At 38.9% G+C, this 25,223-nt stretch overlaps 1 protein-coding gene across 1 annotated transcript in view; it reads left to right on the plus strand.

The window, feature by feature from the left end:
• LOC122789341 (cytochrome c oxidase assembly protein COX15 homolog) overlaps nucleotides 1-25,223 on the plus strand; it is a 547,801-nt gene that overhangs the window by 305,841 nt on the left and 216,737 nt on the right. Inside the window, exon 6 of the mRNA XM_044056719.1 lies at nucleotides 21,495-21,576. Coding sequence (XP_043912654.1) covers nucleotides 21,495-21,576 — 82 coding nt within the window. The remainder of the gene's footprint in view (nucleotides 1-21,494; nucleotides 21,577-25,223) is intronic.

Genomic DNA, 25,223 nt, shown 5'->3' on the forward strand with positions numbered 1-25,223 from the left:
ATATATATGTATATATATATATATATATATATATATATATATATATATATATATATATATATATATATATATATATATATATATATATATATATATATATATATATATATATATATATATATATATATATATATATATATATATATATATATATATATATATATATATATATATATATATATATATATATATATATATATATATATATGCATATGTATATATATATATGTATATATATATATATATATATATATATGTATATATATATGTATATATATATATATATGTATATATATATGTATATATATATATATATATATATATATATATATATATATATATGTATATATATATATATATATATATATATGTATGTATATATATATATATATATATATATATATATATACACACATGTGATATATACACAGGCACAGACACGTATATATGTTTATATACTGTTGAAAATTGCACACGCAGAGGCACACATACAAACACACATGTATATATGTATATTTATACTGTTGAAAATTTAAGGTCCAAATGCAATCAAGGTTCTGAGAACTGGTTAATTTTACAAATATTTAGAGACTTTCTGAACAAGGAGGTTAATAAGATATTTAACTTAGATAAATTCCTCTCCGAATTATTGGAATTCTTAAAAAATATAAGTAATACAATTAAATATTTGTTACAAATTTATAAAATTGTTACATTAGATTTCACATGTTTAGGTAATTCTTATTGAAACTACTCAGAAAATTATATTAAAGACTTCTCTGAAGAATATAAGAAAGTAATATTAAAATTTTCTGATAAAACTAAATCTTCATTATATTGGAAAATTTTCACTTGGAAATTCTTACAGAGCTGTTGTCACTCCAACAAAATTACAATTGTGTACAAATCAAATAGAACTGAATGTTTATGTGATTCTGAAATAATAGCTGATTGGAAGCATATGGTATACGAATATGAAATAATCTCCCCTTTTTGGAAAGAAATTAATAACTTCATTTAAGCTCTATGGTCAGAAAGATGTAATGTTTCTAAATCTTTAGATCTGATGTTATCAGTCTTCACAATCCTTGACCATGGGCTCAGCTCAGAGCCTCTGAACAGACTCTGCTGTTATTCCTGCTTGTACCTTCCAGAACTCTCGAGGTAGGTTCTACGCATAATGCTCCTCACCAAATTACCTCCGATCTTGTTTGCCACTTCATAGTGCCAGACACTTTAATTCAACCTCTCGAGCTTTGGAATTTATTGTAGCTGTAAGTTTTTTCTTGATATCCAACTTCTAAATCCTGTTTCTTGCTTATATCTTTTCTACCCTCTCCTCTAGTTTTTCTTAGGTGTGTGCTTGTGTTTTTTTTTCTATCTCCCTTACCATTGGGTATTCTGAGGTACCATCATTGGTACTTATCCCTCCCTTTTACCTTTGGGTAACCTCCTTTACCATCATTGGTAATTTCCTTCTTTCCCTTTCCTTTCTGTTACTTTAAAAAAAAATCATCTTAGTCTGTCTATGACCATGTGTGTGCATCTCTTTGTCAGGTGGCCTTAGTTTCTCTTCATGGCCAACAAATTCTTTAAAGGCACCTCTGGTTTCAAGAAGTGTCAGAATTGTGAAAGGAAAATGCTGATTTCAGATGGCCGCACCTTTTGTGTGTATTGTCTTGGTGCTGTCCATCTTCAAGTAGATTGTGCTATCTGTCAAAGGTTCAGTGCTAGAACCCAGGTAGAGGGCAAAAATAAGCTTATATTTAAAGGACTTTTGAAATCCTGATTTTGAAGAGGCCACCTTGGCTTCCAAGACAGAAGTCAAGTTCCTCTTCCTTGTTATCTTCCTCTTCCTTGTCATCTTCCTCTTAAAAACCAAAAAAGCACACTCATTCACTTTTGACAGCTTCCATGGAACCATCTTCAGAATTGGCTAAGTCTCCCACTATGCTGACAGTCTTAGCACCGGTGGGAAAAGATACTCTTCCCTCGACACTGACCTGTTCAGCACCAGTGTCTGTGAAAACATCTCTACCTGCAGTACCAATGGATCACTTTGTACCAAAGGAGCCTCAGATGAGAATTTTACCATACTCAGTACCAAAGGAGCCTCAGATGAGAATTTTATCATGGACATCCTGTTCACTCTGACCCATTTGCAGACTGTCCTTCGAGCCCATTTATGGAGAGGCAGCCTCCAAAGTCTCCATTGGACTCCTCTGTGTGGTCGACCAAGAGCCTGTCAGAGTCTTTGAGACTGATGGATCAGCTCCCGACTGAGAGGAGGTTACCTCCATCCTCTGTTTATTGCCTTATCTCTGGAACCTTGCCTTCTTCTACACCCATGCAAATTAATTCTTCAACTCCAGCTGAGATTTCAGAGCTCCTGGTGCCAACCGTCTTGGCTTAGACTGTTATGGTGCTGGTCGGAGCTCCTTTTCCAGCTCCAATACCCTGAGCTCTTCCAGTTTGTCAGAACTGGAGATGAGGCTTTGTTGCTGGTTCTGAGAGGCAGGGTTCAACTTTGATACTTTTCCTCTGTGTGGAGTGGGACCATGGTACCGAAAGAGTCTATTTTGTTTCCAGGCTCCCATTCCTGTACTGGGGCCTGCCTTCCAGGCCTTGTCCATTGTGAACAAACGGTCTGTTCCTTCCCTGTCAGACCAAGCAACTTGTCCATCACCTCAACTGGAGCTTCCTCCGGTCTCTTCCTTGGGACAGAGGGCACAAAAGCCTCAGGAGCAAACCACCTTGGTTATACATCTTCAGATACCTCTCCAGAACACCCCACCGAAGAGGTACCTTCGAAGAAAAAGTGCAAAGGGAAGCAGTTGGACTCCCCTGAGAGTCCTTCACAGAAGATACCGATTTTGATGAAGGGGAAGGTTCCCCCAAGTCACCCCCTGAAGATGTTTCCTTTGGGGACATCCTAGAAATCGTGAAACAGAGGGGTGGCTGGACTACCCTCCAACCTTCATCAGAGAAATCGGTATACTTAGAGGCTTTTTTGCTCCCAACCTTCTACCTCTTGGATCTCTCCCCTCGCTGACTATTTTATTAAACTGATCGCGCAGTGGGTCTGGAAAATTCCTGACTCTATCCAGTCAATCCCTAAGAGACCTGTCAGGATTCTCTGTGCCCCAAAAGATGAGCAACATTGAGCCAAGGGTATTGCTGTAGACACCATGGTGGTAGCGGCAGCCACTACAAAGGAACTTGCTGAAGAAAATCCTACTATTATCCTCCTAACAAGGAGTCTGGGATGATGGATAGACTTGGGAAATGTGTACATGCTTCACTGACCTTCTCTCCCAGGTCCTTGAATTACGTGGCACATTTTACCACGCTTCAGAGAGATCCGATTAAAGAACTTTCAGATACTCTTACTGGTGCAGTAGCTGAAGGGGTTCGAGAAGTAGCTGAAGGGGTTCGAGAAAGGGTTACTTCTCAGCTCACCACCCTTGAATCTATTTCCAGTTCGTCCATGAGGCTAATTGCTCATGCTGCCGTAGGGACGACAAGAACAGCAGTTCAGGCATAGCCGTCAGTAGACGCAGCTGGATGTGCTTATGTGACTTTGCAGTACCATTTAAGTCTTCTTTCATCAGTGTTCTGTTTGACGGATCATCCTTGTTTGGTCCCAATGTTAGAAAGATGGGAAAACCCTTTCTGACATGGGCCGACAGGAACCAGAGAAGTGGGAGGCTATAGTTCAAAACAAACCAAGTATCTTTCCAGGAGTTTCATGGCAATGACTTCCCCCCAGGGCAGAGGGGGAAGTAGTAATGGAAGACGCCATCCAAGAGGCAAGAATGCCCCACAGAACCAGGGTTCCAGATACTTTCTCTGGTAACTTCTACCAGTGCTCCTGAAAGGAGGCCTGATTCCCTTCTTCTAGAGACAGTCTGGAGATGATTGGTGCAGGGATAATCTTCCTGGCTAGTACTAACAACGTGCAAGGGATCATTTCCAGAGGTTTCAATATTCCCATTTCAAAGAAACCAAAAAGACTAAGAATCCCAGGTGTTCCATTTAATGACAGGGAGGCATCAGTCTTAGAAAATCAAAAACTGTTCGATAAAAAGAGTCATCAGGCAGTCCCGCCAGACCAGAGAAATTCTGGAATTTACTCTAGATTCATTAGTGCCAAAGAAAAGAGTGGACTGGAGATGGGATTGGATCTCAAATCAGTTGAACAAATCAGTTCAACAAGCCAGATTCCAGATGGTCTTTGTTCAGTCAATACCTCATTCTTGGAAAAAGACAATTGGATGTGCTCAGTAGGTCTTCAGGGTGTGTCATCATCATCAGCCCTGTTTTTCTACATGGGGTTGGGGTATCGTATTAACTGTCGCCAAATCTCTCAATTCAGTGCCACACTCCTGCTGTCTTCAACACTTATGTCTGTTTGAAAATATTTTTATTCATTTTCAAAAAGGAAAACATGTATACAGGTTATTTATGACAGTGAAGTATTTACAAATTATTTAAACAGGTCGCAGATTTTTCACACGATCCACCCACCTCTTTGCTGGATGTCATGCTTTGTCTTACCTTCTTCCGGTCTGTCCCAAATCTTCCTTGCCAAATTGTCTTCTGCTTTTCTACCCGTGTCCAAGCCACCATAATCTGTTCTCTTTGATCTTTTGTGCATTTGGAGCTACTTTGGCTTCTGCTCTTATGTCCTCATTTCTTCATCTGTCCCAGATGGCTTCGTGGTTAAGGTCTTCTACCATGTACAAGGTTCGATCCTGACCTCCAACCAATGCCTGTTTGAAGTTAGCATGCTCTCCCTTAGTCTCCGTGGGGTTTCTCCCATGTCCAAAAAACATGCGGAGTGTTTCCATCTCAAACTCACCAATGAATGGAGCTGTGGGCAGCAGCACAGACTCAACATGGTGCCCTATATGGGGAAGAGTTGTACAGACCAACCGCTTTGGGCATCTACTGCGGTGTGCAGTATCCTCAAGATGGGAGAACATGGATCACAGACTGCGTGCTATGGCAGGGCTAGCCACTTGACTGTGTAAAATATGGCTGTAGGTGATTCGGTCATGTTCAGGATGTGCATTACCATATAAAAATGGACAAGCACTTCAGAAGCCAGTCACTATTAGTTCAGAACATTGTCCTTTGGTCTCACCACAGCCCCCGGGGTGTTTACCAAATGCATGGCAGTGGAAGCAGCACATGTCAGACAGCTAGGATTCTGAGTGTTCCCATATCTAGACGACTGGCTCCTTACCCCTCCCACCAGGTGTCAACTCGTAAAGGCACGAGATTGCACTCTTCATCTTTTGTTCCAGCTTAGGAATCACTATAAACTATGAAAAATTTCATCCTCTACATCACAACTGGAATTCATTGGAGCTGTGCTAGACAGTCACTGGCCTTGGGTCACTTCCCCTAGAAAGACTCAAAGGATCTGATTACAAGTGAGCCAAGTAATTCACAGTTGGAAAGTAACAGTGAAACTCATTCTACAAACTCTAGGGTCAATGGCAGCCTCTGTCATGCTTGTTCCAGTGGTCCGGTACCACATGCGAATTCTTCAAAGGCTTCTGGCCTCCCAATGGTCCCTCTTGAATCAGCCAATACCTCCTCTAACTATGATCAGTCATTGCAAAGAAGAAAGTTGGTTGCTCCATTCCAACAAAACCTTGTTTGGCCGTCCCTTTGTTCCTCCTCATCCCAAAGTCATAGTGACCACAGACACGTCCCCAAATAGGGTGGTGGGGGCAATATCTGGGAAAGACAGCCCAAGGCACTTGGTCCCAGCTGGAGGCCAACTTGCATATCAGCGTTCTAAAGATAAGGGCGGTACTGTTCGCGTTACAAGCATTTCAAGAAACACTCCCTTTTGGAATGATTTGGATGATTGCAGTTCAAACAGGCAACATGTCATTGTGGTACATCAACAAACAAGGGGAAATCCGGTCGTACCCTCTTTGTCAAGAAGCTCTGAGTCTGACAATGGGCAATTTTCCTCCAGTCGCTTTAACAGCAACGCACATTTCAGGAAGCTCCAACGTGATTGCGGACAAGTTGAACAGAACCATTCTCATGCCTCACGAGTGGTTTGAGTGGTCTCGCAGTCCAGTGATAGTGATGGGAAAGATATTCTGCCACTGGGGTCCACCTTGTTGCAACCTATTGGGGTCCCCTGTGAACAAGTGCAGCAGTTACTTCTCCCTGTCCCCCCAGGGAGATGCCCAGAGAAGTTCTCCTTCACGATTGCCCCCCCCCCCCGGTCTACTGTACACCTTTCCCCCGATTCCTCTAATATTTCAGTTTCTAAAGAAAGTCAACAGGTTGGACAACATAATAATCCTCATTGCCCCATTCTGGCCTCAAGTCTGGTTTCCCTTTCTTTGGCCTCATCTACTATGGAAACCCTGGATACTGGACCCAGTTCTAGACCTGTTCTCACACCTGGAGGGAATGGTCCATCTGAATCTTCAGCATCTCAAGCCCACTGCATGGTTTCTCCAGTTCCCATGATATCCAAGCATTCCTTTCTGACTTCCCTGGTCCAACATATCATTCTGGCCCACCACAAACCTTCAACTAATAATTGAATCTTAACAAATTACTGAAATTTGCTAAATGGCCACTTGACTATAATATTGACCCATATGCAGCACCTGTAGACAAAGGTTTACACTTCTTAGCCTTACTCTGAGTCCGGCTCATCAGCTTCTACTATTCAGGTACATCTTGCTGTGATATCTAACTTCCATATTGGGTTCAACGGCTCATCATTTATGTCACATAAACTTTGTAAAGCCTTTTTGAAAGGAGCCTTAAAGCTCAGGCTTCTGTTGAACCCTCTGCTCCATGGGATTTACATTTGGTACTGCAGTGTCTGATCCCCCCCCTCCCTTTGAGCCATCAGCAACATACAATTTAAAGTTCTTGTCCTGAGAAACCTTATTTTTGGTAGCTATTACTTCGGCCAGGAGAATATCCGAAATTCAAGCCTTGTCTTGCAAAACCCCCTATTTGATATTTCATAAGGACAGGGTCTCCCTCAGGACAAATCCATCCGTTTTGCCAAAGGTTGTTTCTTAGTCCGATATCAGTCAAACCTTACATCTCCCAGTCTTTTTCCAATGGGGTGGGGGGGGAGTATTGTCTACACTTAATAGACGTACACTGACAATTACATTTGTTACCTTCACAGAACAAAGGACTTCAGAAATACTGACCAACTGTTTATAGCCTTTCCTACAGTCTCTTTAGGCAATCCAGTATCTAAGGTTACCTTTGGTGAAATGGCTTAAAGACTGTATCACCTTTGTTTACAACAAAGAGGCTCCACCCACCACATCCTGTGAAAGCGCATTCAATGAGAGCTGTAATAGCAGCTGCAGTTTTTCATGCCAGAGCTTCCTTAGATGATAGTTGTGCAGCAGCTACATAGGCATCTCCTTGTACCTTTATTACTCATTACAAACTGGACTAGATCTCTAGGGGGCATGCATCATTCAGCTCGATGGTGCTCAGGATTATTATTCTATGAGAGCTCCCAAGATTCAGAGGGACTCTGTCTCACAGTCAAGGATTATGTGAAGAGCATCAGATAAAGAAGTTAGCCTTACCATAACATTCCATATCTATCTGTCTTCAGTAATCCTTGACATTCCCTCCATCCCCCTGTCATAGAACTCTTGGCGGACCAAATATTCCCAAAGACTGGCTTCATAATCGGGACACAGATATGATCTCTTGTTTAGTACTTCTAGTCTGTCACTATTGTATGCAAACTCAACCTGAGGTAATTTGGTGAGGAGCATTATGGGTAGAACCTAGCTCGATAGTTTTTGAAGACACGAGCTGAAATAACAGCAGAGTCTGTTCTGAGGCTCGGAACCAAGCCCACAGTCAAGGATTAGTGAAGATTGACAACACAGATGCAATGTTATTGTAAGACACAACAACTTTTTTATTTAATGCTTCCATTCCTGAGAAAATTCCAAAAACCCAAGTGCCTCTTTGGTCTTTTTTTTACTAAAGCCAGAAAAGTAATTACTAAAAATTGAAAAAGTATTTAATCCCCTCTAGTGTTGAATTTTAGTATGACAAAAATTGTTTGTAGTAGTGAATTGCATACTGTAAAGATGAGAACTTCCAATATTACACATTCATATAAATCCTGGCTTAAACTTGGACTTGCTTGAAAAATATTAATTGTTATAACTTTTGTTGTATTGATAAGCTGTGGACCTATGTAGCTAATTTGTTTTTATAATTGATTGATTTAATGTTTTAAAACCAAATAAGAATTAAAACACTAAGAGTTTTACAGAAGGATTTTCTAGAACCTGCACCCATTACTCTTCTGTTTGCTTTAGAGGATGTGTGTTCATTTCCTGATAGTAAGGTAGCTGCCCCTAAAAAGGCAGACTGAATTCCTCAGTCTTTTGAGTTTGTAGACAGTATTCCCAAATCTGATCTAGGGGTTATAGTTTTAGTTGAGCCGACTGCTGCTAAGCACTTAATTCAAATCTTAGTCTTTTTGACAAGGATGAGGAAATTTTTGATAGATATGGGAAGCACGTGTATACTTATGCAACTTTGATTTTCAGATTTTTGAATTTTCAGGTTCATAGGTTAGTTTGTTCTGACAAATTGTGAAAAATATTAAGAATGTTTTATCTGCAGTTTCTTCTTGTAAGGAAAAATCTACTTTGAGTAACTTAGTTTATTCTTCAGTACATATTACTTCTCCCTGCTTATAGTGCATGTATGACTATGTTGATACTTCTTCGAGGAGTATAGCTACTGGAACTGTTGTGAGGAAGTTTGCATGTCTGTGTTCTCAGAACCTCCCAAATTAGGTTAAAAATGAGATTTAAAATTCTCCATTGGTTAGAGATTTAGCATTTGACCCCTCTGCTGCTGAGATGATCAAAAGTGTGATAAAAGGGACAAGCTGATCCAGGGAATGTCTAAGGTATTTCAGCCCTCTTTTTCTAAATTTTCCAAGGGATTTTCTATCTCCTCCTCCATTGTTGGCCAAAAAAAAAAAAAACTGAATAAACCCTCTCTGCAAAATACAGGTAAACGGACATTTAAGAAGAAATGGCAAGGGGGTTCCAAAAAGAAGATTCAAACTTCCCAAAACCAAGGACTGACCAGCAAGTTTGAATAACTGCTCAAGCGAACTTGTGTATTTCTCCCACTGAGGACCTTTTTTTTTCCTTTCAGAAAGTCAGAATCTTCATTTTCCTCTTTGGCAACATTTTCAGACAAATGGGTTCTGAAAGTCATTCATCAATGTTATAGATGGCAGTGGGAGGAAACTACTCTTTTAAAGGGGGGGGGGGTCTTTCCTCTTCCTGTAGATCAGACTCTCTCTTGTTTCTACCAGCTCTTCATCACATGCTGTCCCAAGGAGTGATAGAACCTGTTGCTCCTTCCCCGGTAGAGAAGTTTTTTTCTTCAGTAATTATCTAGTGCCAAAGAGATTTGTAGACCAGTTCTGGATCCTTCTCTCCTAAAACCTGTTTGTGATAATAGCCAAATTCAAAATTATGTCATTTCACAACCTGTTACCTCTTTCAAGTTTCCTGGCAACATGAGACTTAAAAGATGCTTATGTTGTCCCTGTTCATCCAGACTTCGCACGTTTCTTTGTTTTGTGTGTCTGGAACACATTGCCAGTTCTCTGCCTTTACTTTTGGACTATCTACTGCACCAACAGTGTTCACAAAGTGTCTACCTGCAGTTGTAGCTTATTGCAGGCTACATGGTATCTAAATTTTTCCATATTTAGAAAAATTGCTTATCTTTGCAGAGTTCATTTCAGATGAGACATCTGTTAAGCTGGGACTCCAAAAGAACATTCAAAAGTCTTTCTCGACTTCCCACAGGATTCTGTTCTGGGATGTCAAGTGAGACACCTCAGCTCAAAGATCTTTTCTTCCACAGGTAAATACATCTTTAGATGCGTCTCATGCTTTCCACAAAGACTTCCGTCATTATGATTAAATACCTCAGAATTTTGGGCCTCATGGCATCTGTGATTCTCGTAATACCCCTTGGGAAGACTCCACATGAGAAGGTAGTGGTATCTGAAATCTCTTTGGTCCCAGCATCAACACCATTCATCCTTTCAAATCCCAGTGCTGGGGTCTGTCAGAAGAGAAATCTGTTGGTGGAAACGGATATCCTTAAATCCAGGTCTCCCCTTCAACCTCTCTGCTCCAGAGCAGTCCCCACTGATACTTCAGACTTTTGCTTGGGGTGCAGTTTCAGGAGCGATAAAAGTGCAGTAGGTGTGGGACAGATGCACATAAATGTCAAGGAAATGCTTGCCCTGATCAAGCCACTTAATTCTGTGAACCATCTTTGGTCCCTGAGACCTCTTCAAATAATTGCAGACAATACCACTATCTTGTGGTACATAAACAAGCTGGGAGAACCAAGTTGTACCCCCTTAGCAAACTAGCCATTTTAAATAGGATAGAGCTTCACAAAACAATCTCACTCTACAAGCATCCTATATTCATTCAAAGATAAATTGTTTGCCAGACAAGCAGAAGAGGACCGGGGCAGACCCTCACAAATGGAAACTAGATCTGGAGTCTTCCAACATTTGATCCGTCTGTTGCGAGTTCCTCATAGACCCCTTTTTCTCCTGTCTGAACAATCAACTGGCAAGATTTTTTTGTAGGACCCCATGCAAGAATGCTTGGAAGACTGGTACCTTTTCTTTTCCTTTTATGAGAATGTTCCCGTATGCTTTTTAACCCTTTCCACTAATATCCAAGGTACTTCTGAAAATTCAGAAGGAATCCCCCAAGATCATTGTGGTAACTTTCTTCTGGCCTAGGTAACAGTGGTTCTCCCTTCTTTTGGAAATGGCCAGGAGCCATTACCACAATCTTCCTGACAAACTGGATTTCCTCACACAAGAACAGGGATGTTTGATGCACCCCAACATCAGTCCACTTCAGCTGACTGCCTGGTTGATGGTCGTAATTCTTTTTAGGCACCTGTTTACTGAAGATGTGCAACATATACTGATGGAGGCAAGAAAGTCAGCTACTAGAATGTACTCTCTTCACCAAAGATAAGAGTACTCAAGCTTTTGTGAAGATTTGACTTAGCTTTCTTCGTGCTCCCACTGTGGAGTACTGTGCAGTGTTTTGTGTGAAACAAGGGTATGGACTATCCAAAGAAAACTCAGTGACTCATGGAGAACATGCAAGTTTGGCACAAATTGTGAACAAAAGTCTGCTTTGAATCCAGGATCCTGTGAGCCAATAACCTTTTCAGTGGTCCAAAGTGTTGCAACTTCCTTAATGTTAAGAGAATCATGATGTAGTTAGAGTCCAGTGTCAGTGGTGCAAAGCATTACAGATACCCCTTTGGTGTAGATGGCTGTGGGTTGTATTCCCACTCCAGATCAATTTCCGACCCTGCGGTGCAACTTAAGGGGGGAGCTGCACTCCTGAGTGCATTGCCCTTCAGTTGCAGTTGTGATGTTAAACCAAGGTTGCATCTGCTTGAAATGGTGGTAGCTCAGGTGGATGTAAAAGATCCATTGGCACCTAATGAAAGTGGTAGAGCTTTTTAATTATGCTATATGCATCATGCATAATTAATTAATTTCAATAATTAAGTTGATAGCCTAGTACCTACCTATGAACCTATCTGCCCGAAGGCATTTATAAGCCTAGCCAGAATGCGTTGGCTTTCACCGCCCCCTTAGATTAGTTCCCTATGCCTCTGTCCAGCAGAGCCACTGAATTGATCCCCGGGGTAAACTTTGTTTCCCATCCATTCGTCACGGTTTCTCTTTGAATGTTAGTGAGGAGCTCTGCCTAATGTAGACTGGAATCTTGTTCCAAAGCTTGGGAAGTCTCTGGGATATGAATCTATCCCTCCAGCACGTCCTATTTATTGTTTTGGTGAAGTTTAGATCCCTAGAGCATATGGCTTGAGGGGATATGTTTTTCTTTAGGTGGAGCATGTCAGTCAGTTCTGGGTTGGACATGGCCTTGTATGTCAGGCAACGATCACCTCTGAGTAGGCGGTATGCAACCGAGTACAGCTGGAGTTTCTTCAGTCGAGCTGCATAGTGCATCTGTTTGAGGCCAGTGATCCTCTTGGTGAGGTACTTCTATGGTCTTTCTAGCTGTTGCAGTTGTCTTGTAAGGTACATCCCAAATGGAGTGTTGTACTCTGATGGGTCTGATGATTGAGTAGAGAGGCACAATGACCTCTTTTGATCTGGATACAAACCCTTTTGTGATTTTGGTGGGCCGCCTAGAAGAATTTTCTAACCACTTTGACAATGTGATTATCAAAGGAGAGATTACTCTTGGGTCCCCAGATCCCTTATTACATCTTCCATGTTTAGGAGAATACCACCTATGTGGTAGTTTGTGGGTACTTTGTTTTTTCCAAAGGGGATGACTATGCACTTTTTGGCATTTAGCTTGAGGCCATGATTTTGACACCAGGTATCCGTCTCAGTGAGACCCTTTTGGAGGATGTCTGTGTCAGGCAGAGAGTCAGTTATAGCCCCTAGTTTGCAGTCATCTGCGAACTTGGTCAGTCAGTCCTGTGCTTGCCTGTACCTCTGAGAAGTATATGTCAAACAGGAGGGGTCTTAGGACTGAGCCCTGGGGAATGCCACTTGTAACTGGTTTAGAGTCGGACCTAGCTCCTGCAACTCTCACCATGTGGGTTCTGTTCGTGAGCCAGTTGGCAACCCATCTTGTGACATAGGGGTTTATGTTCAGGCTGGTGAGCTTGTCTATAATACCAGAATGGGGGATGGTGTCGAAGGTCTTTGCGAGGTCTAAGTAGGCTGTGTGTACCACCTTTCCCTCATCTATAGCCTTGGTAACTGTCTCAAAGAAGTCCACCAGGTTTAGGAGGCATGATCTGCCCTTAAAGCCGAACTGGGTAGGGTCCAGTGTTTGGAGGTTCCCAATGTCTCTGTTAATGTGTTCCATGATGCACTCCATAGCCTTGCAAACCAAGCTTGTCAGGCTTATAGGGCGATAGTTCCTGGGGTCTGTTGTGGCTCCACCTTTGTGGAGCAGAATAACTGTTGTGCGCCACTCTATGGGTACGTAGCCTGTGTAGAGGCCGAGTTTGAACAGTGTGTTTAGGTGAGGGGTTAGTTCATCTTTGAGCTCGTGTAGGACACAGCCTGGGACACTGTCCGGTCCCATTGATGCTGTGTTTTTGGCGTTGGAGAGGGCTGTTTTAACCGGAGTATCTGTGATTTCAGGGGCTATACATTGTTCTGGTATGGTTATCGGCCCTTTTGGGGGTGAGAGGGCTGTGATGTTTGCATTAAACCTGTCTGCCAAGGATGTTGGCGATATCGGTCAGTTCAGTGTATTTTGTGCCATTCTGCACCAACTCCGAGCACATCTGAGCATTGCCACTTAGATTCTTGACATAGCTAAAGAATGCCTTATGGTTATCTTTGGAGTCCTTGGCAATTTTTCTTTCGAAGCTCGCCTTGGATGATTTTTTGAGGGATCATAGTTTCTTGCTGATACTGATCAGGGATGGCTTCCCTTCTTGGGATTTTACTCTCTTCTATACTAGTTTCCTCCTCCTATTGTATAGTTTGTTTATGGCAGGGGTCCACCAGACTGGTGTCCTTTTCTTGGAGGAGTGAGTCTTGGTTTTGCTTGGGATAGCACGATCCATGTATTCTTGTAGGTGCCCATAGAATGCAATAGTAAAGAATTTTTTAGCTTGGACAGCGTTATCCATTAGCATGGGGGCTTTGAAACTTTCCACCTCGGTCTTAAGTAATGTGAAGTTTGCTTTTGAAAAGATTTTCATGGTGGTTTCCTTGTCCGGGGGGGTGGGGGTGGAACGTGGATATCCGAAGTGATTTGTTTATGGTCAGATCTAGCCAGCGAGGGATTGACCTCTGGTGTGGAACACCAGTCGCCCATGTTGGTGATGACCAGGTCCGATATGGTGTCACCTCTGGTGGGAGTGTTGACCAGTTGATCCAGGGTGTTTGAGTTTATAAATTCTAGGAAATGTTGGGCAAGGGAGTTGATACTTGAGTAGTTCTCCCAATTAATGTTTGGGTAATTGAAATCACCCAATATTAGGGTGTTTGGTAGGACTTATGTTTCCAGAAATGCTCAATGCTCAGTAACATAATAAATCAAACAAATAACTTAATACAGTATCTGTATTTCACTAATATTTGTGTAACCTATCAAACTTTATAATCTCCAACTTTTGTTTTCGCAACCATAATCGTATATTGGGCATTCTCTGCCAAATTCCAAACTACATTATACAAGACTTCTTGCATTCCAAGTATTCCACCTCAATCCAAACAAACTTTTATCTCTTTTATACATATTTTACCATTCTGTCCTTAAAAAAAGGTTCACATCAAAATCCTCAGTCTTTTTACATCTCCCGTTTTGAATTCAAAGTTTCCCACAATTCTCTAATTCTCCTACATTGTAAAAACATATGCTCTGTTTATAATTCATTACAAAATAAACATAATTTTTGAGACCTAACTTTGCATACCAGATTACCCTTAACTAGTAACTTGTTTTTACTTAATCTCCATAAAAAAATGTGATACTCTAAAATATTAATAAATCTGTCTTTCTTTGTCTTTATGGCACTAATTTCTTCCTCATTTAAAGCATCCAGTGGATTTACAATGCAACACTTCCTTACACTGTCCTCATACAACCTCCTTCTAAAGTCTTTTATGTCTGGAACATCCAACCCCCATAATTTTATTTTTTTATACAAATTTCCCTCTGTTTCCTTTTATTTCCATTTATCCACCAATCCCCATATTTAGATCCCGTAATTTGTGTATCAAAACCTCTGCCCTTATTTTTAAAATCACTCAAGATCTTGTATAAATTCAGAGATGCTGCATACACTAACAGATTAATAAACCCTTAACCTCTTTCATCTTCTTTTAAATATAACACTCCCCTCTTCACCGGATTCAGTTGAGGACCCCAAAAACAGGTAAATACAGTTTGCAAAAGTTCATTTCCCCTTTTACTTGTCAACATTTATACCGTTGGCAAATATCAAACGTTTTCTAAAATCACTAAGTTAATCTATGATACTTTCTTTTTTAAGATAACCTAAACACTTTCTACATCCTTCCAGTTTCTTTAATTATTCATATTACCCATACCATTTTTCTTCAGCCTCACTTTCCCAAACTTAATTCTGAATAAATTAAATTTCTTACCAAGTAAAACTTCTATTATATATTGCTTCCCAAAACCACAACTTTTATTTGTATGCAATTTCAACCTATATTTCTTAATATTTCACCAGTATCTTTTAACATCTTCCTCTTCCACCATCTGTTCTTTGCAGTCATAACAATATTATCTGCATAAGTAATGTTTGGAAAACAAACTTCACCATTAACAAAATACCTTCCTCAAATTTCGTATACTGCATCCATTGCTAATGCAAATAACATTCCCCTCATAAGCCAGCCTTGCCTTGCTCCTCTTTCTCATCACAATAGTTGAACTTGAATATCCATTAACCATAACTTTCCCAGTAGCATTCTTTTAAACTAACACTTTCAGTAACCCATCTCTTCTACCATATTCCTTTCTAGTGTTCCAAAAACACTTGCTCTTAGCAATCAAAGGCTTTACTAACATTCCTACCACCAAACAGACTTCATTGTCCAAATTTAAAATATCAAACCACTTCTCTTACCAAAATTAGTAATTCCTCTTCCTACCTCCAACTCCAAAAATACCATCTGCTAACACCTCATACAAAACATTATTTAACCTAATCTATATAATTTTCTTGAATATTTTATCATCAACATTAAGCATAATAGGCCTTCAATTCATTAAATCCTTCATCCCTTTCTTTTTCATTTTAACTTTAATTCCTTCTCATATCTCCATATTAACAATTCCTGTCAACAGCCATTCATTAAATATCTCCAATACAATCCTTCTTTTTCTAAACCTCCAAATCTTTGTATACCATAACTCATGCCATCCATCCCTGATGGATTCCATATTTACTCAACCACCAATCTGACTCCTGCATCTTAATATCCTCTCCTAATTTACAAATAACTTTCTCTGAAAAAACTTTTAACTTCACATTTAATATTTTTGTAACCCCTTCTCTTTCTTATAAAGTCTTCTAACTTATTCTACCCCAGCCAGTATTTCTTCCATTCTAAAAACGCTCAACATCCTTATTAACTTCTTTTGTCATACTAACATTATTTCTAACCATCTTTGCCAAAAAAGGAAACTCATATTTTTTCCTCTCAAATAATATTTCTCCTATCCGATAACTTGTCTTTTTATTTTTTCAAAAATATTTTTTATTTTTATCAAACTTCACTGTGTTTTCTAAAGTAGACAACATATCCTTGTATACCTTGTGGTACACTTCCTTATCCTTACTAAATGTTCTCCATTCCACCTCTAAATGCACGTTATTATACTTCTCTTTAAATGCTAACCACTAGTCTGTCCAGGATAAATAAAATAAAATTGTCTCATTCTATGTCCATAAAATATCTATCTCCTTGTTAAATTTCTATCACAATAATTCATTACCAGTCTTTTAATTCATTTTCCTTCTGTATTTTCTCTGCACTCCACCCATATTCTATAATCAGGAAATCTATTTTCTAAATGTGCATTATCTCCAACATCATAAAATCAGTCTTGGTCCTTTTATCCTCTTCTGTATGCCCACAGAATCTTTCCTCATAAACTTAGTGTGCATCTATTTTTATCATTTCTCTAACTTAAACAGTTAAAATCCCCTATTGACACTACTGTCATATTAATCATCACATAGAGCTTTAAACTTTCCAACAACCCCTCCCTTTTACCTTAGTAAAAGCATACATATACCTATCAATCTATATACTCTATTCCATACCTTGTCTACATCTGTAGCCCTTACTTGTAAAATCATTAAAAATCCAAAACTTTCACCTCTTCGTTAGACAAAAGCACAACCCCCGAACATTTATCTTTTTCTGAATTACGTAAAACTTTTCACACCAAAGAACTTCCACTTGTACCCCATCATTTTCGGAAGTAAATCCAGTATCTAATAAACCTACAACCACTGAAGCACACCTTTTACACCACTGTAATGTTATTTTCCTTGTATCAGTCAAAGTATTAACATTTACTGAAACAATCTTCATATTATACTTTGCCTTTTTTTTTTGAGTTTTGGTGAAATAATTTTAAATGTCCTCCTCTTCACATTCACTAGCCCCTGTAGAACTTTTTCTTCTCACATCCTGCACTCTTTTTTTGTCTTCAGATTCTGACTTAATACTCTGATTTGTCCACAACACTCTGACCACCTTCATTCATCACACTTTCTCAGTCATCATCTAATGGGTCTACTTCTGTTCATCCAAAAAACATTTTTTCGCAGAACAGAAAGCCGAACCCACTTTAGCGAAAGTGCACTTAAATTAAAGTGCACTTTTGCGAACACTGGTTCACCGAATCAGGAAAAAAACACACTAAAAACACATTTTTTGTTGAGGGGCATACCCCCTGCTCCACCCATGTGTGGGGGCTGGCACCCTACACCATTTATATATACCAACTCCGAGATCGCACTACAGTGGGGAAAAGGGTATATTTCCTTTTCCTCACTATACTTGTGCTTCGGTAAACTGGTATTCGTGAAAGTGCACTTTCACTAAAGTGGGTCCGGCTTTCTGTTTTTCAAAAAATTACTTTTTGATAAAAAGAAGTAGACCACATCCAACACATCTGGTTCACTTTTCTTTCTTTTCCAAAGTTCTTTGTCTCCCACTCTCTTCACTTATACTCTTCCTGCTACCCAGTTCCACTCTATTTTCTTCATCTACAGCACTCCCATCATCCCTATAAGTATTTTCCATCCCTACACTTTCTCAGTTAAACCAGAAATGCCATTCCTTCTTACACAGTCTACGTTCTTTTTTACGTTTACTTGAATGCCTTTGCTCTCTGTATTAATTATATGTTATCCTTCATACACTTTACTAATCATGTGTAAAATTCCTCACAGAAATAACATGGTGAGGTGTACGGGACAACCTAAAGCGTACCTCTTTTACCTAAAACATAGACTAGGCACATGTTTCACAATATCAATTTCTACTTTCAAAAAGATTTCCAATTCTCATCTCCCATTACCTCTCATCATTTATTTTCATAACATTCAACAAAGAATGACACATTTTCAAAAAAAATTTAAATCATTGACTTCAATTTTATCTGTTCTAAATTCCACAGACTTTTGTTTAATCTACTCCTTTGTCCAAAAACATTAATTATTCCATAGAAAACAGCCTTCCTTCAGTTGATATAAATGCAAATACTTGTCCATCAAAATCTCAAAAGTAATGTCGCAGAACATTTCCTTTACCAATTGTATTGGGGATTTAATGTCTTTTGACAGAAAGCATAAAGGCAAAATAGTTTTGTCCCATATAAAGTATCTGTCTATTCCTGCATCCTTATTATCTTGAATTCTTACAGTATGCTTTTTTTTTTGTAACAATATTAACAGTGCCCGTTCTCATACTTCCCCTTCTCGAACTGCATCTGCAAATTATTTCTTCTGTTCACGGTCTTCTTTACGAACTCCTGCATCTGTCTTTTCACTTTCTTCTTGTCCAGCCACAAAATCTCCAAACCCTCAGCTGGTTCCACTTCATTGAATATGGAATTGGATAATCCAACTTCCTCAACCTCCAAAATCCTTACTTCAGCACATGATTTCATCTTAACAGTCAACTAGACTCTTTTTAGCATCCACAGTTTCTTTCATAAACTCTTTACAAACTCCCAAAACACTCTTAACAAAATGTCCTGTGCTTCTTCTTCGTCTTACTTCCAATACTCTCAAATGCAACTAGGCTGGAACAAGTAACAGGAAGTGTTACAACAACAGAATACTCTCGCTGAGCAAGTAGGGAAGTTCCCTGATGTCTTGGCCAAATTTCCTGTTGAAGTACCATCTCTGGTCTGCCCTGAAAAGAGAATATTAGCTTAGTGGGACTAACCTGGTCAACAGAGAATAAATAAAATTAATATAGGAAAGGAATCATCAGATACATAAATATTGTTGTTATTGTTATTATTGTTATTGTTATTGTTGTTAGTAGTACTCCAGGCAGTTATTTGATCTGCAGGTAGAAGATGGTCACAATTCAGCAGGCATGGGAAGCTCAACAGCCAGAAGAAGTCATTATTGGTAAAGCAGCAGGATCTAGATAGTTTGTTATCCAAGGAAAAGGTGGAAGCTTTTTCTGAAGGAATAGAAAAAAAATGCATTCAAGATGAAGAAGTTTAAACAAAATGTGTTCCAGCCACAAAACACACAAATGTGTGAAGACCTACAAGGTTGTATGAGAATCCATAGTTGGATAAAGGCATCATTCTACCAGTAGTGTCTCAACATGAATAAAAATCCAAAATGTCTGATCAAAAATCTAGTAGTCTCCTCAGAATATCAAGTTATCAGTCAGTTTGTCAGATACATGAAGAATTTTCACAGGTTTACTATCCTGTATATTGACTCTAAAGACTGAAAGCTGCAAAAATTAATGTTTGAAATTTGTGCATATCTGATCAATGAGATGCTACAACAAAAGTAATGTTAACCACATGACCCAAATGCATGCAAATGAATAAATATGTTGTGAATGTTTATTTTTCTGTAAAAGAGATGCAGGACCTCATGGAGACTGATAATACATCCACAGTATCTGTACCATTTGTGAGATGCTGATGAACATTGTAATGTTACAGTAATTGCACATTCTTAGGCTAGAACTGCACATTTACAATTTTGTAGTTTTTTTACATGATGTATGTTAACATTTTTAGAAAACATGCAGTTGCCAAAGTTATGAATATGTATAATATATTCAGTTTTATAAAGTCAGACTGATTCTTTCTGATGCAGAAGTTAAGAAAATACCAGTTTCGCAAAGTAGTATCATTAGAAGGACAAGCAGGGTCATGACTGAAATCCTGATATGTGCTGTACTGTTTTAGAAGTAAATATAACACCAGAAAGAGGGACTGCTATATGTTAATGTAATGTCAGACATTTAATTCTGTTATCCAGTTTAAGATCAAATGGAAATTTTTATATACATCAGTGCAGTATGGTGGGAGAGAAGTACAGTTGTGAAGCGATCACTGTAATTAATATACACCCAGGGGGTTAAAAGGCACCTGCCATTAAAGTATGTATTAGTGCCTGAATCTTGAATATTCCTCTCTTTATTGACAATTTTACATTTTTTTAGTATGTGTGCATTTTATATATGTATATGCAGCCCTTTTAATGTCTGTGGGAACCATATAGTGGGCTTCCGTCCTCATACCCAAATGGCCCATTCTTTTGCTCTTCCACAGGTCTTGAGCCATATCCATTCATTACTTGGGCAGGGCTAAAGCTGTATGACCCTTTTGTTCCCTCACCAGGGGCAAGAGCTCAGAGAATCATCATCTACTGGGCCCAACTATTTCACTAACTCACCTTTAAAGGTGAAATTTTAAGGAGCAGACCAGGCTGTTTGTTCTTTGACTCTTCCATCCAACCACCACAATTGGCAGCTTGGAAGCTATGCAGTAGCTTGGAATGATGAGTACATCTTTTCTGGAATAAATGTCATCCCACAGATTAGCAAGCTGTGCAGTAGCTGCTTGTAAAGACTACATGTATACTGCCATACTTTAAAATATCACCACCTCTGCAGTGCACATTTTCAGTGGAGGTATCACTAGGTTCACTTTCTGTGTACTGTAGAACCACATTCTTGTATCTGTCCACAAAGGAGTGAGACAGACTTCCTTCCTCCCAGGATATGTGAGCCAGAGTCAGTTGTTCAGCCCATCCTCCGACACCATTGTCAGTAATTGAATATGGGACATCTAGGTTACATTCAGTGCTTTATCCCTCTGTGCCACTGGGTTAGGACCAGCATCTTTGTTTTTATGTCATTCAGTAAATCTTTTCCTCTGCTCTTCACATGTATATCTTTGTAATTGTAACATTTATAATGTGTGTAAAGGTCTTGGTGTGCCACTTGTATGTACTTTAAAAAGACTGCACTGACCTTAGTGTTTCATACTCTTCTTGATGGCTAAGGAGGCCTTTCTATGTTATGACACCAATAAGATAGTTTGGTTAGAAAACTATATGCTTGGAAACATCCATAGCTGCCTTGTAGCTAATATAAATTTGTGTAAAAGTTTTGCTGGACACAGACATAGCTGTATCCATTGGTTGGCCTTATTTTCATAGCAAGGTACATAAATAAAACGTGAACTAAGTATGAAAAGAGGAAGAGTGAAGCGCATTTATTGGATAGAGGACAGCAAGAATAATGTATACTTGTGGGTCTGTGTGTGACTCATTTCTATGTTCAGGGTGTAAGCAGAAATATCTGTGTAATGTACTTGCCTTTTTTTTTTCAGATGCCACAGACCCTTCAATTACTGAAATTTAAAAAGTATGCTCACTGGACTACAGGACTAGTATTTTTCACAGCTATATCAGGTATGCATAAATCTGCTTAGAATTCTGGTAGATGTGCCTTCCACGTGTTTAGTTTTATTCTTTAAACACGTACACATGTTAAATTTGTTGTCTCCTGGTTTCCCTCATCCATCCTACTCCTTTAGTTCTCTAATGCTTCATTTTCTGTCCTAGTTAGTGTATGTAGACAGGGTTTTTCTTTATTTAATAACTGGCTTCATGGACTACACCAAAACCTTCTTCTGCCAAGACTCTGTTAATAGATAAAGCAAAATGTTAGACAAGAGATTATGATTAAATAAAAGTGGCTTCATTGCTATAGAAAACAGAGTTAGAGAGCAAAGTGTGACTAAATACTTGGAACAGTTTTATCAGTAGTTTAGCTAAGGTAGCAGGTGTTAAAATAAACAAAGAAATGCAAAGTAATTAGACCACAGGACATTTTACACCTTGCCAGTACCAACCTTCATGCTGCACCCCACCTCCCCTTCTCACAAAGGGGCAAAGCAGGTAAGTCCTGGATTAGGTTTATAGGTATCCATTCAATCATTCAGGTTTATTTTGAAAGATGCTAGGATGTCCCTTCATTTAACTTGCAGGGGAAGTTTGTTCCAGACATAGGGTAGGCATTGGGTAACAAATCTGTTTCTCCATTGCATTTTATTTATGTGCTGCTAGAGATTTAAGTACCTAGTTCTGGTAGTAGTTGATCTTTTTGATTGGTGAAGGTGATCAAGAAGAATGGGATCCATAGTGGTGAAGAACACAAGGCTTAGATCACCCTGCAAAGATCCTGGAAGAAGCCAAGTAAAGGGATGGAGTTTCAAGCCTGCCTTGGTAGCTCAGGGAGTGTTTTGGGCAATAATTTTCTTAGTAAGGAATCTGTGGGGCCTTTCCATCAGCAAGCGCTTACAGTGCCATTATTCACTAGGTCATATAAATATGGGTAGATTCCTCAAGGTTGGAGACATGCGCTTATTAAACCTGTCTTTAAGGGAAAGAGGAGTAGGACAAACCCAGAGTCATTTAGACCCTTAAGTCTACTTTCATGTTGTGGAAAAATAATGGAGAAGGTAATACTGGAAAAGTTATTGACAGAACTTAAAATAAAACAAAAGTGTTCCAGCCATGATCCAACAGCTCCAGTAATTCATTAAAATAGTGAATCAAAATGAGCACTTTCGTCTCAACAGATACTCCTTCAGATAAAATAAATACATCCACATCATTTCCTTAAATAGATAGAGGTGTTAGATTGTGGCTGGAACACTTCTTTTGTTAATTTTTTGGTTTAGATTGTACTTCCATGAGATTTTGTCAGAACTGGATAGGTTGGGACATGAAACCATGTATCAGCAAGCATATGTTGAAAACAGATCTATTACCACCTGTAACATGATGTTCTATAACAATATAATAGCTATGAATGAAAAATTGTGCTGTGATGTAATTTATATAGATTTTACTTCAGCATTTGACAGGGCCATACACAACACACTGATCAATAAATTAGTACAACTAGGTATTGATGTACTCCTGATCAGATGGATAGCTGCATTGCTTAGAAATAGGACATGGTAAGTATCGTACAGCAACTGGACAGGTGGTGAAAATCCTTGGATACAATCAGGGTTTCCCCACAGGGCTCTGTCCTAGGCCCTTAGTAGTTTAGATTGTATCTTTCAGATCTGACTCTTTCATCTGAGGTGTTCTGCAGTCTATATGCACACTACCTGAAATTGGGTAAACTGATTACATGTGTTACAGATAAGGCATGTCTGCAAAATAACTTGACTAAATTGACCATTTGGGTACAGGAGAATAATATGCTGATAAATACATTAAAAAACTAAACATATGAGATTTGGGAGACATAAATTGAAAAGTGAATATTTAATACAGCACACCATGATTGAAAATATAGACTCATTTAAGGACCTGGGTAGATTCAGCTATGAGTTTTTCTAACTCAGTCAACCAATTGATTAATTATAGTTATAGAACTATAGGTTGTATAAAAAGATTTATAAAGTCTAAGAAATCAAAAATAATGAAGTCATTGTTAGTTACATTAGATCCAAACTTGAGTGTGGAATAACAATATGGAAACCCTGTAATAAAACAAGCATGAGTAAACTAGAAAGAGTACAGTGGAAATGTACCAAGGGCATCCATGGATGTGAAAATTTAATTTATTATGAAAGACTAAAAATATCTGAATTTGTACAGTGTCTCTTACAGATATCTAAGAAGAGATCTTTTTGAGATATGAGGCATTTAGAGACAACTACTTCTGGGAATGTTTGGGGTTATCAAAAAATACTAGAAAATCATCAGATAACCTGTGTAGAAGATTCTATAGCAGTGAGAAGTGTATTAATTGGTTCTCTGACAGAGTACCTGATGCATGGAACAGACTACCAAATGACATTAAAGCAAGTACTAGTTTAGATTTTTTTTAATAAGAGCCTGGACGCTTATTATGAGAGCAAGTGTTTTGGTATATTTGCAAGCTAGAAGGGCATTGATGCCCATGCTAGAAATATTTGTATGTATGTAATGTGCCTAAAAGGGTACATCCAAAAGGGGGTACTCGGTAATTGGTGTAATTAGGACTGCTAGAGGTATGCTGCATCTTTTGATATGAATTATGTGTTTTTAAATATTAGTTGTATTAAACAGAAGGCTGTTTTGTGTGGATGTTTCCCTGGCTAACATGCTTAACTATACTTCTTTATTTATTTTACATTTGTTGATTGGGATAGTCCAACTGGATACTTGTCCATTTTCAGCGGAGGCCCGGGGAGAAAAGCTCCAAGATAATAATTCACATTGAACATTTAGTAAATGATAGTTTCAAGCAGATTACAGTCATAAATAGTACTAACTTATTATAAAACACTTGACAAAACATAACATTATTTTCAAAGTTAAACATACATAACATTACATTCAGGTTTAAGACACACTGAGCAGCAGTTCTACAATTGACCCTTCCTGAAATGGAGTGGTAGAAAAAAGAAGTAGTTGAAGGTAAGGCACCTAAGAAATAGAGGTCACTAGTTGGGGTTAGTGCAAGGACATAACCAATGAGTTTTGAAGTATTTCTTGAGTTTGTTTTTCAGTTGTGTTAGTGAGGGTTCTAGGGTCAAGTCGGCTGGGAAGTCTGTTCCATATTTTTCCAACAGAGTTTGCAAACAGAGAGTCCCCAACTGAGTAGTTGGATTTGTATGTTTGAACTAGGAGTCTAGTAGATGATCGCAGTGGCCGGGTGCTGGTGTAGGAGCTGATAATATTTTTTAGTTCAGGTGTATTTTCTGGTTGGTAAAGGACTTTATATATGCCACTATTAGCTGGTTGAACTGCATTAGGCTTGGCAGTTCAAGTCATCCTAGGCGATTTGGGTTGTGACCGTGGTGTGTCCAGTAGGCTGTGCCAGTCGCAAATCTGGCAATGTGGTTATAGCAGGATGATAGTTTTAGGATCTGTTTTGTTTAAGCTGGAAAATAGAGGTGAGGCATAGAGGAGTTGATAGCAGATGGGAACGGGCAGTTGCATTTCTAGCAAGTGGGGTAAGGAAAGGTTTGATTCTGTAAAGAGAGCCAAGTTTTTATTAATGGTTTTGATAGTTTGATATGAGCATCAAACTTCAGATTGTTATTAGCTAT

The sequence above is a fragment of the Protopterus annectens genome, chromosome 14.part0 (assembly GCF_019279795.1).
Source record: "Protopterus annectens isolate FY-2018-M chromosome 14.part0, PAN1.0, whole genome shotgun sequence".
In the NCBI taxonomy this organism is placed as follows: Eukaryota; Metazoa; Chordata; order Ceratodontiformes; family Protopteridae; genus Protopterus; species Protopterus annectens.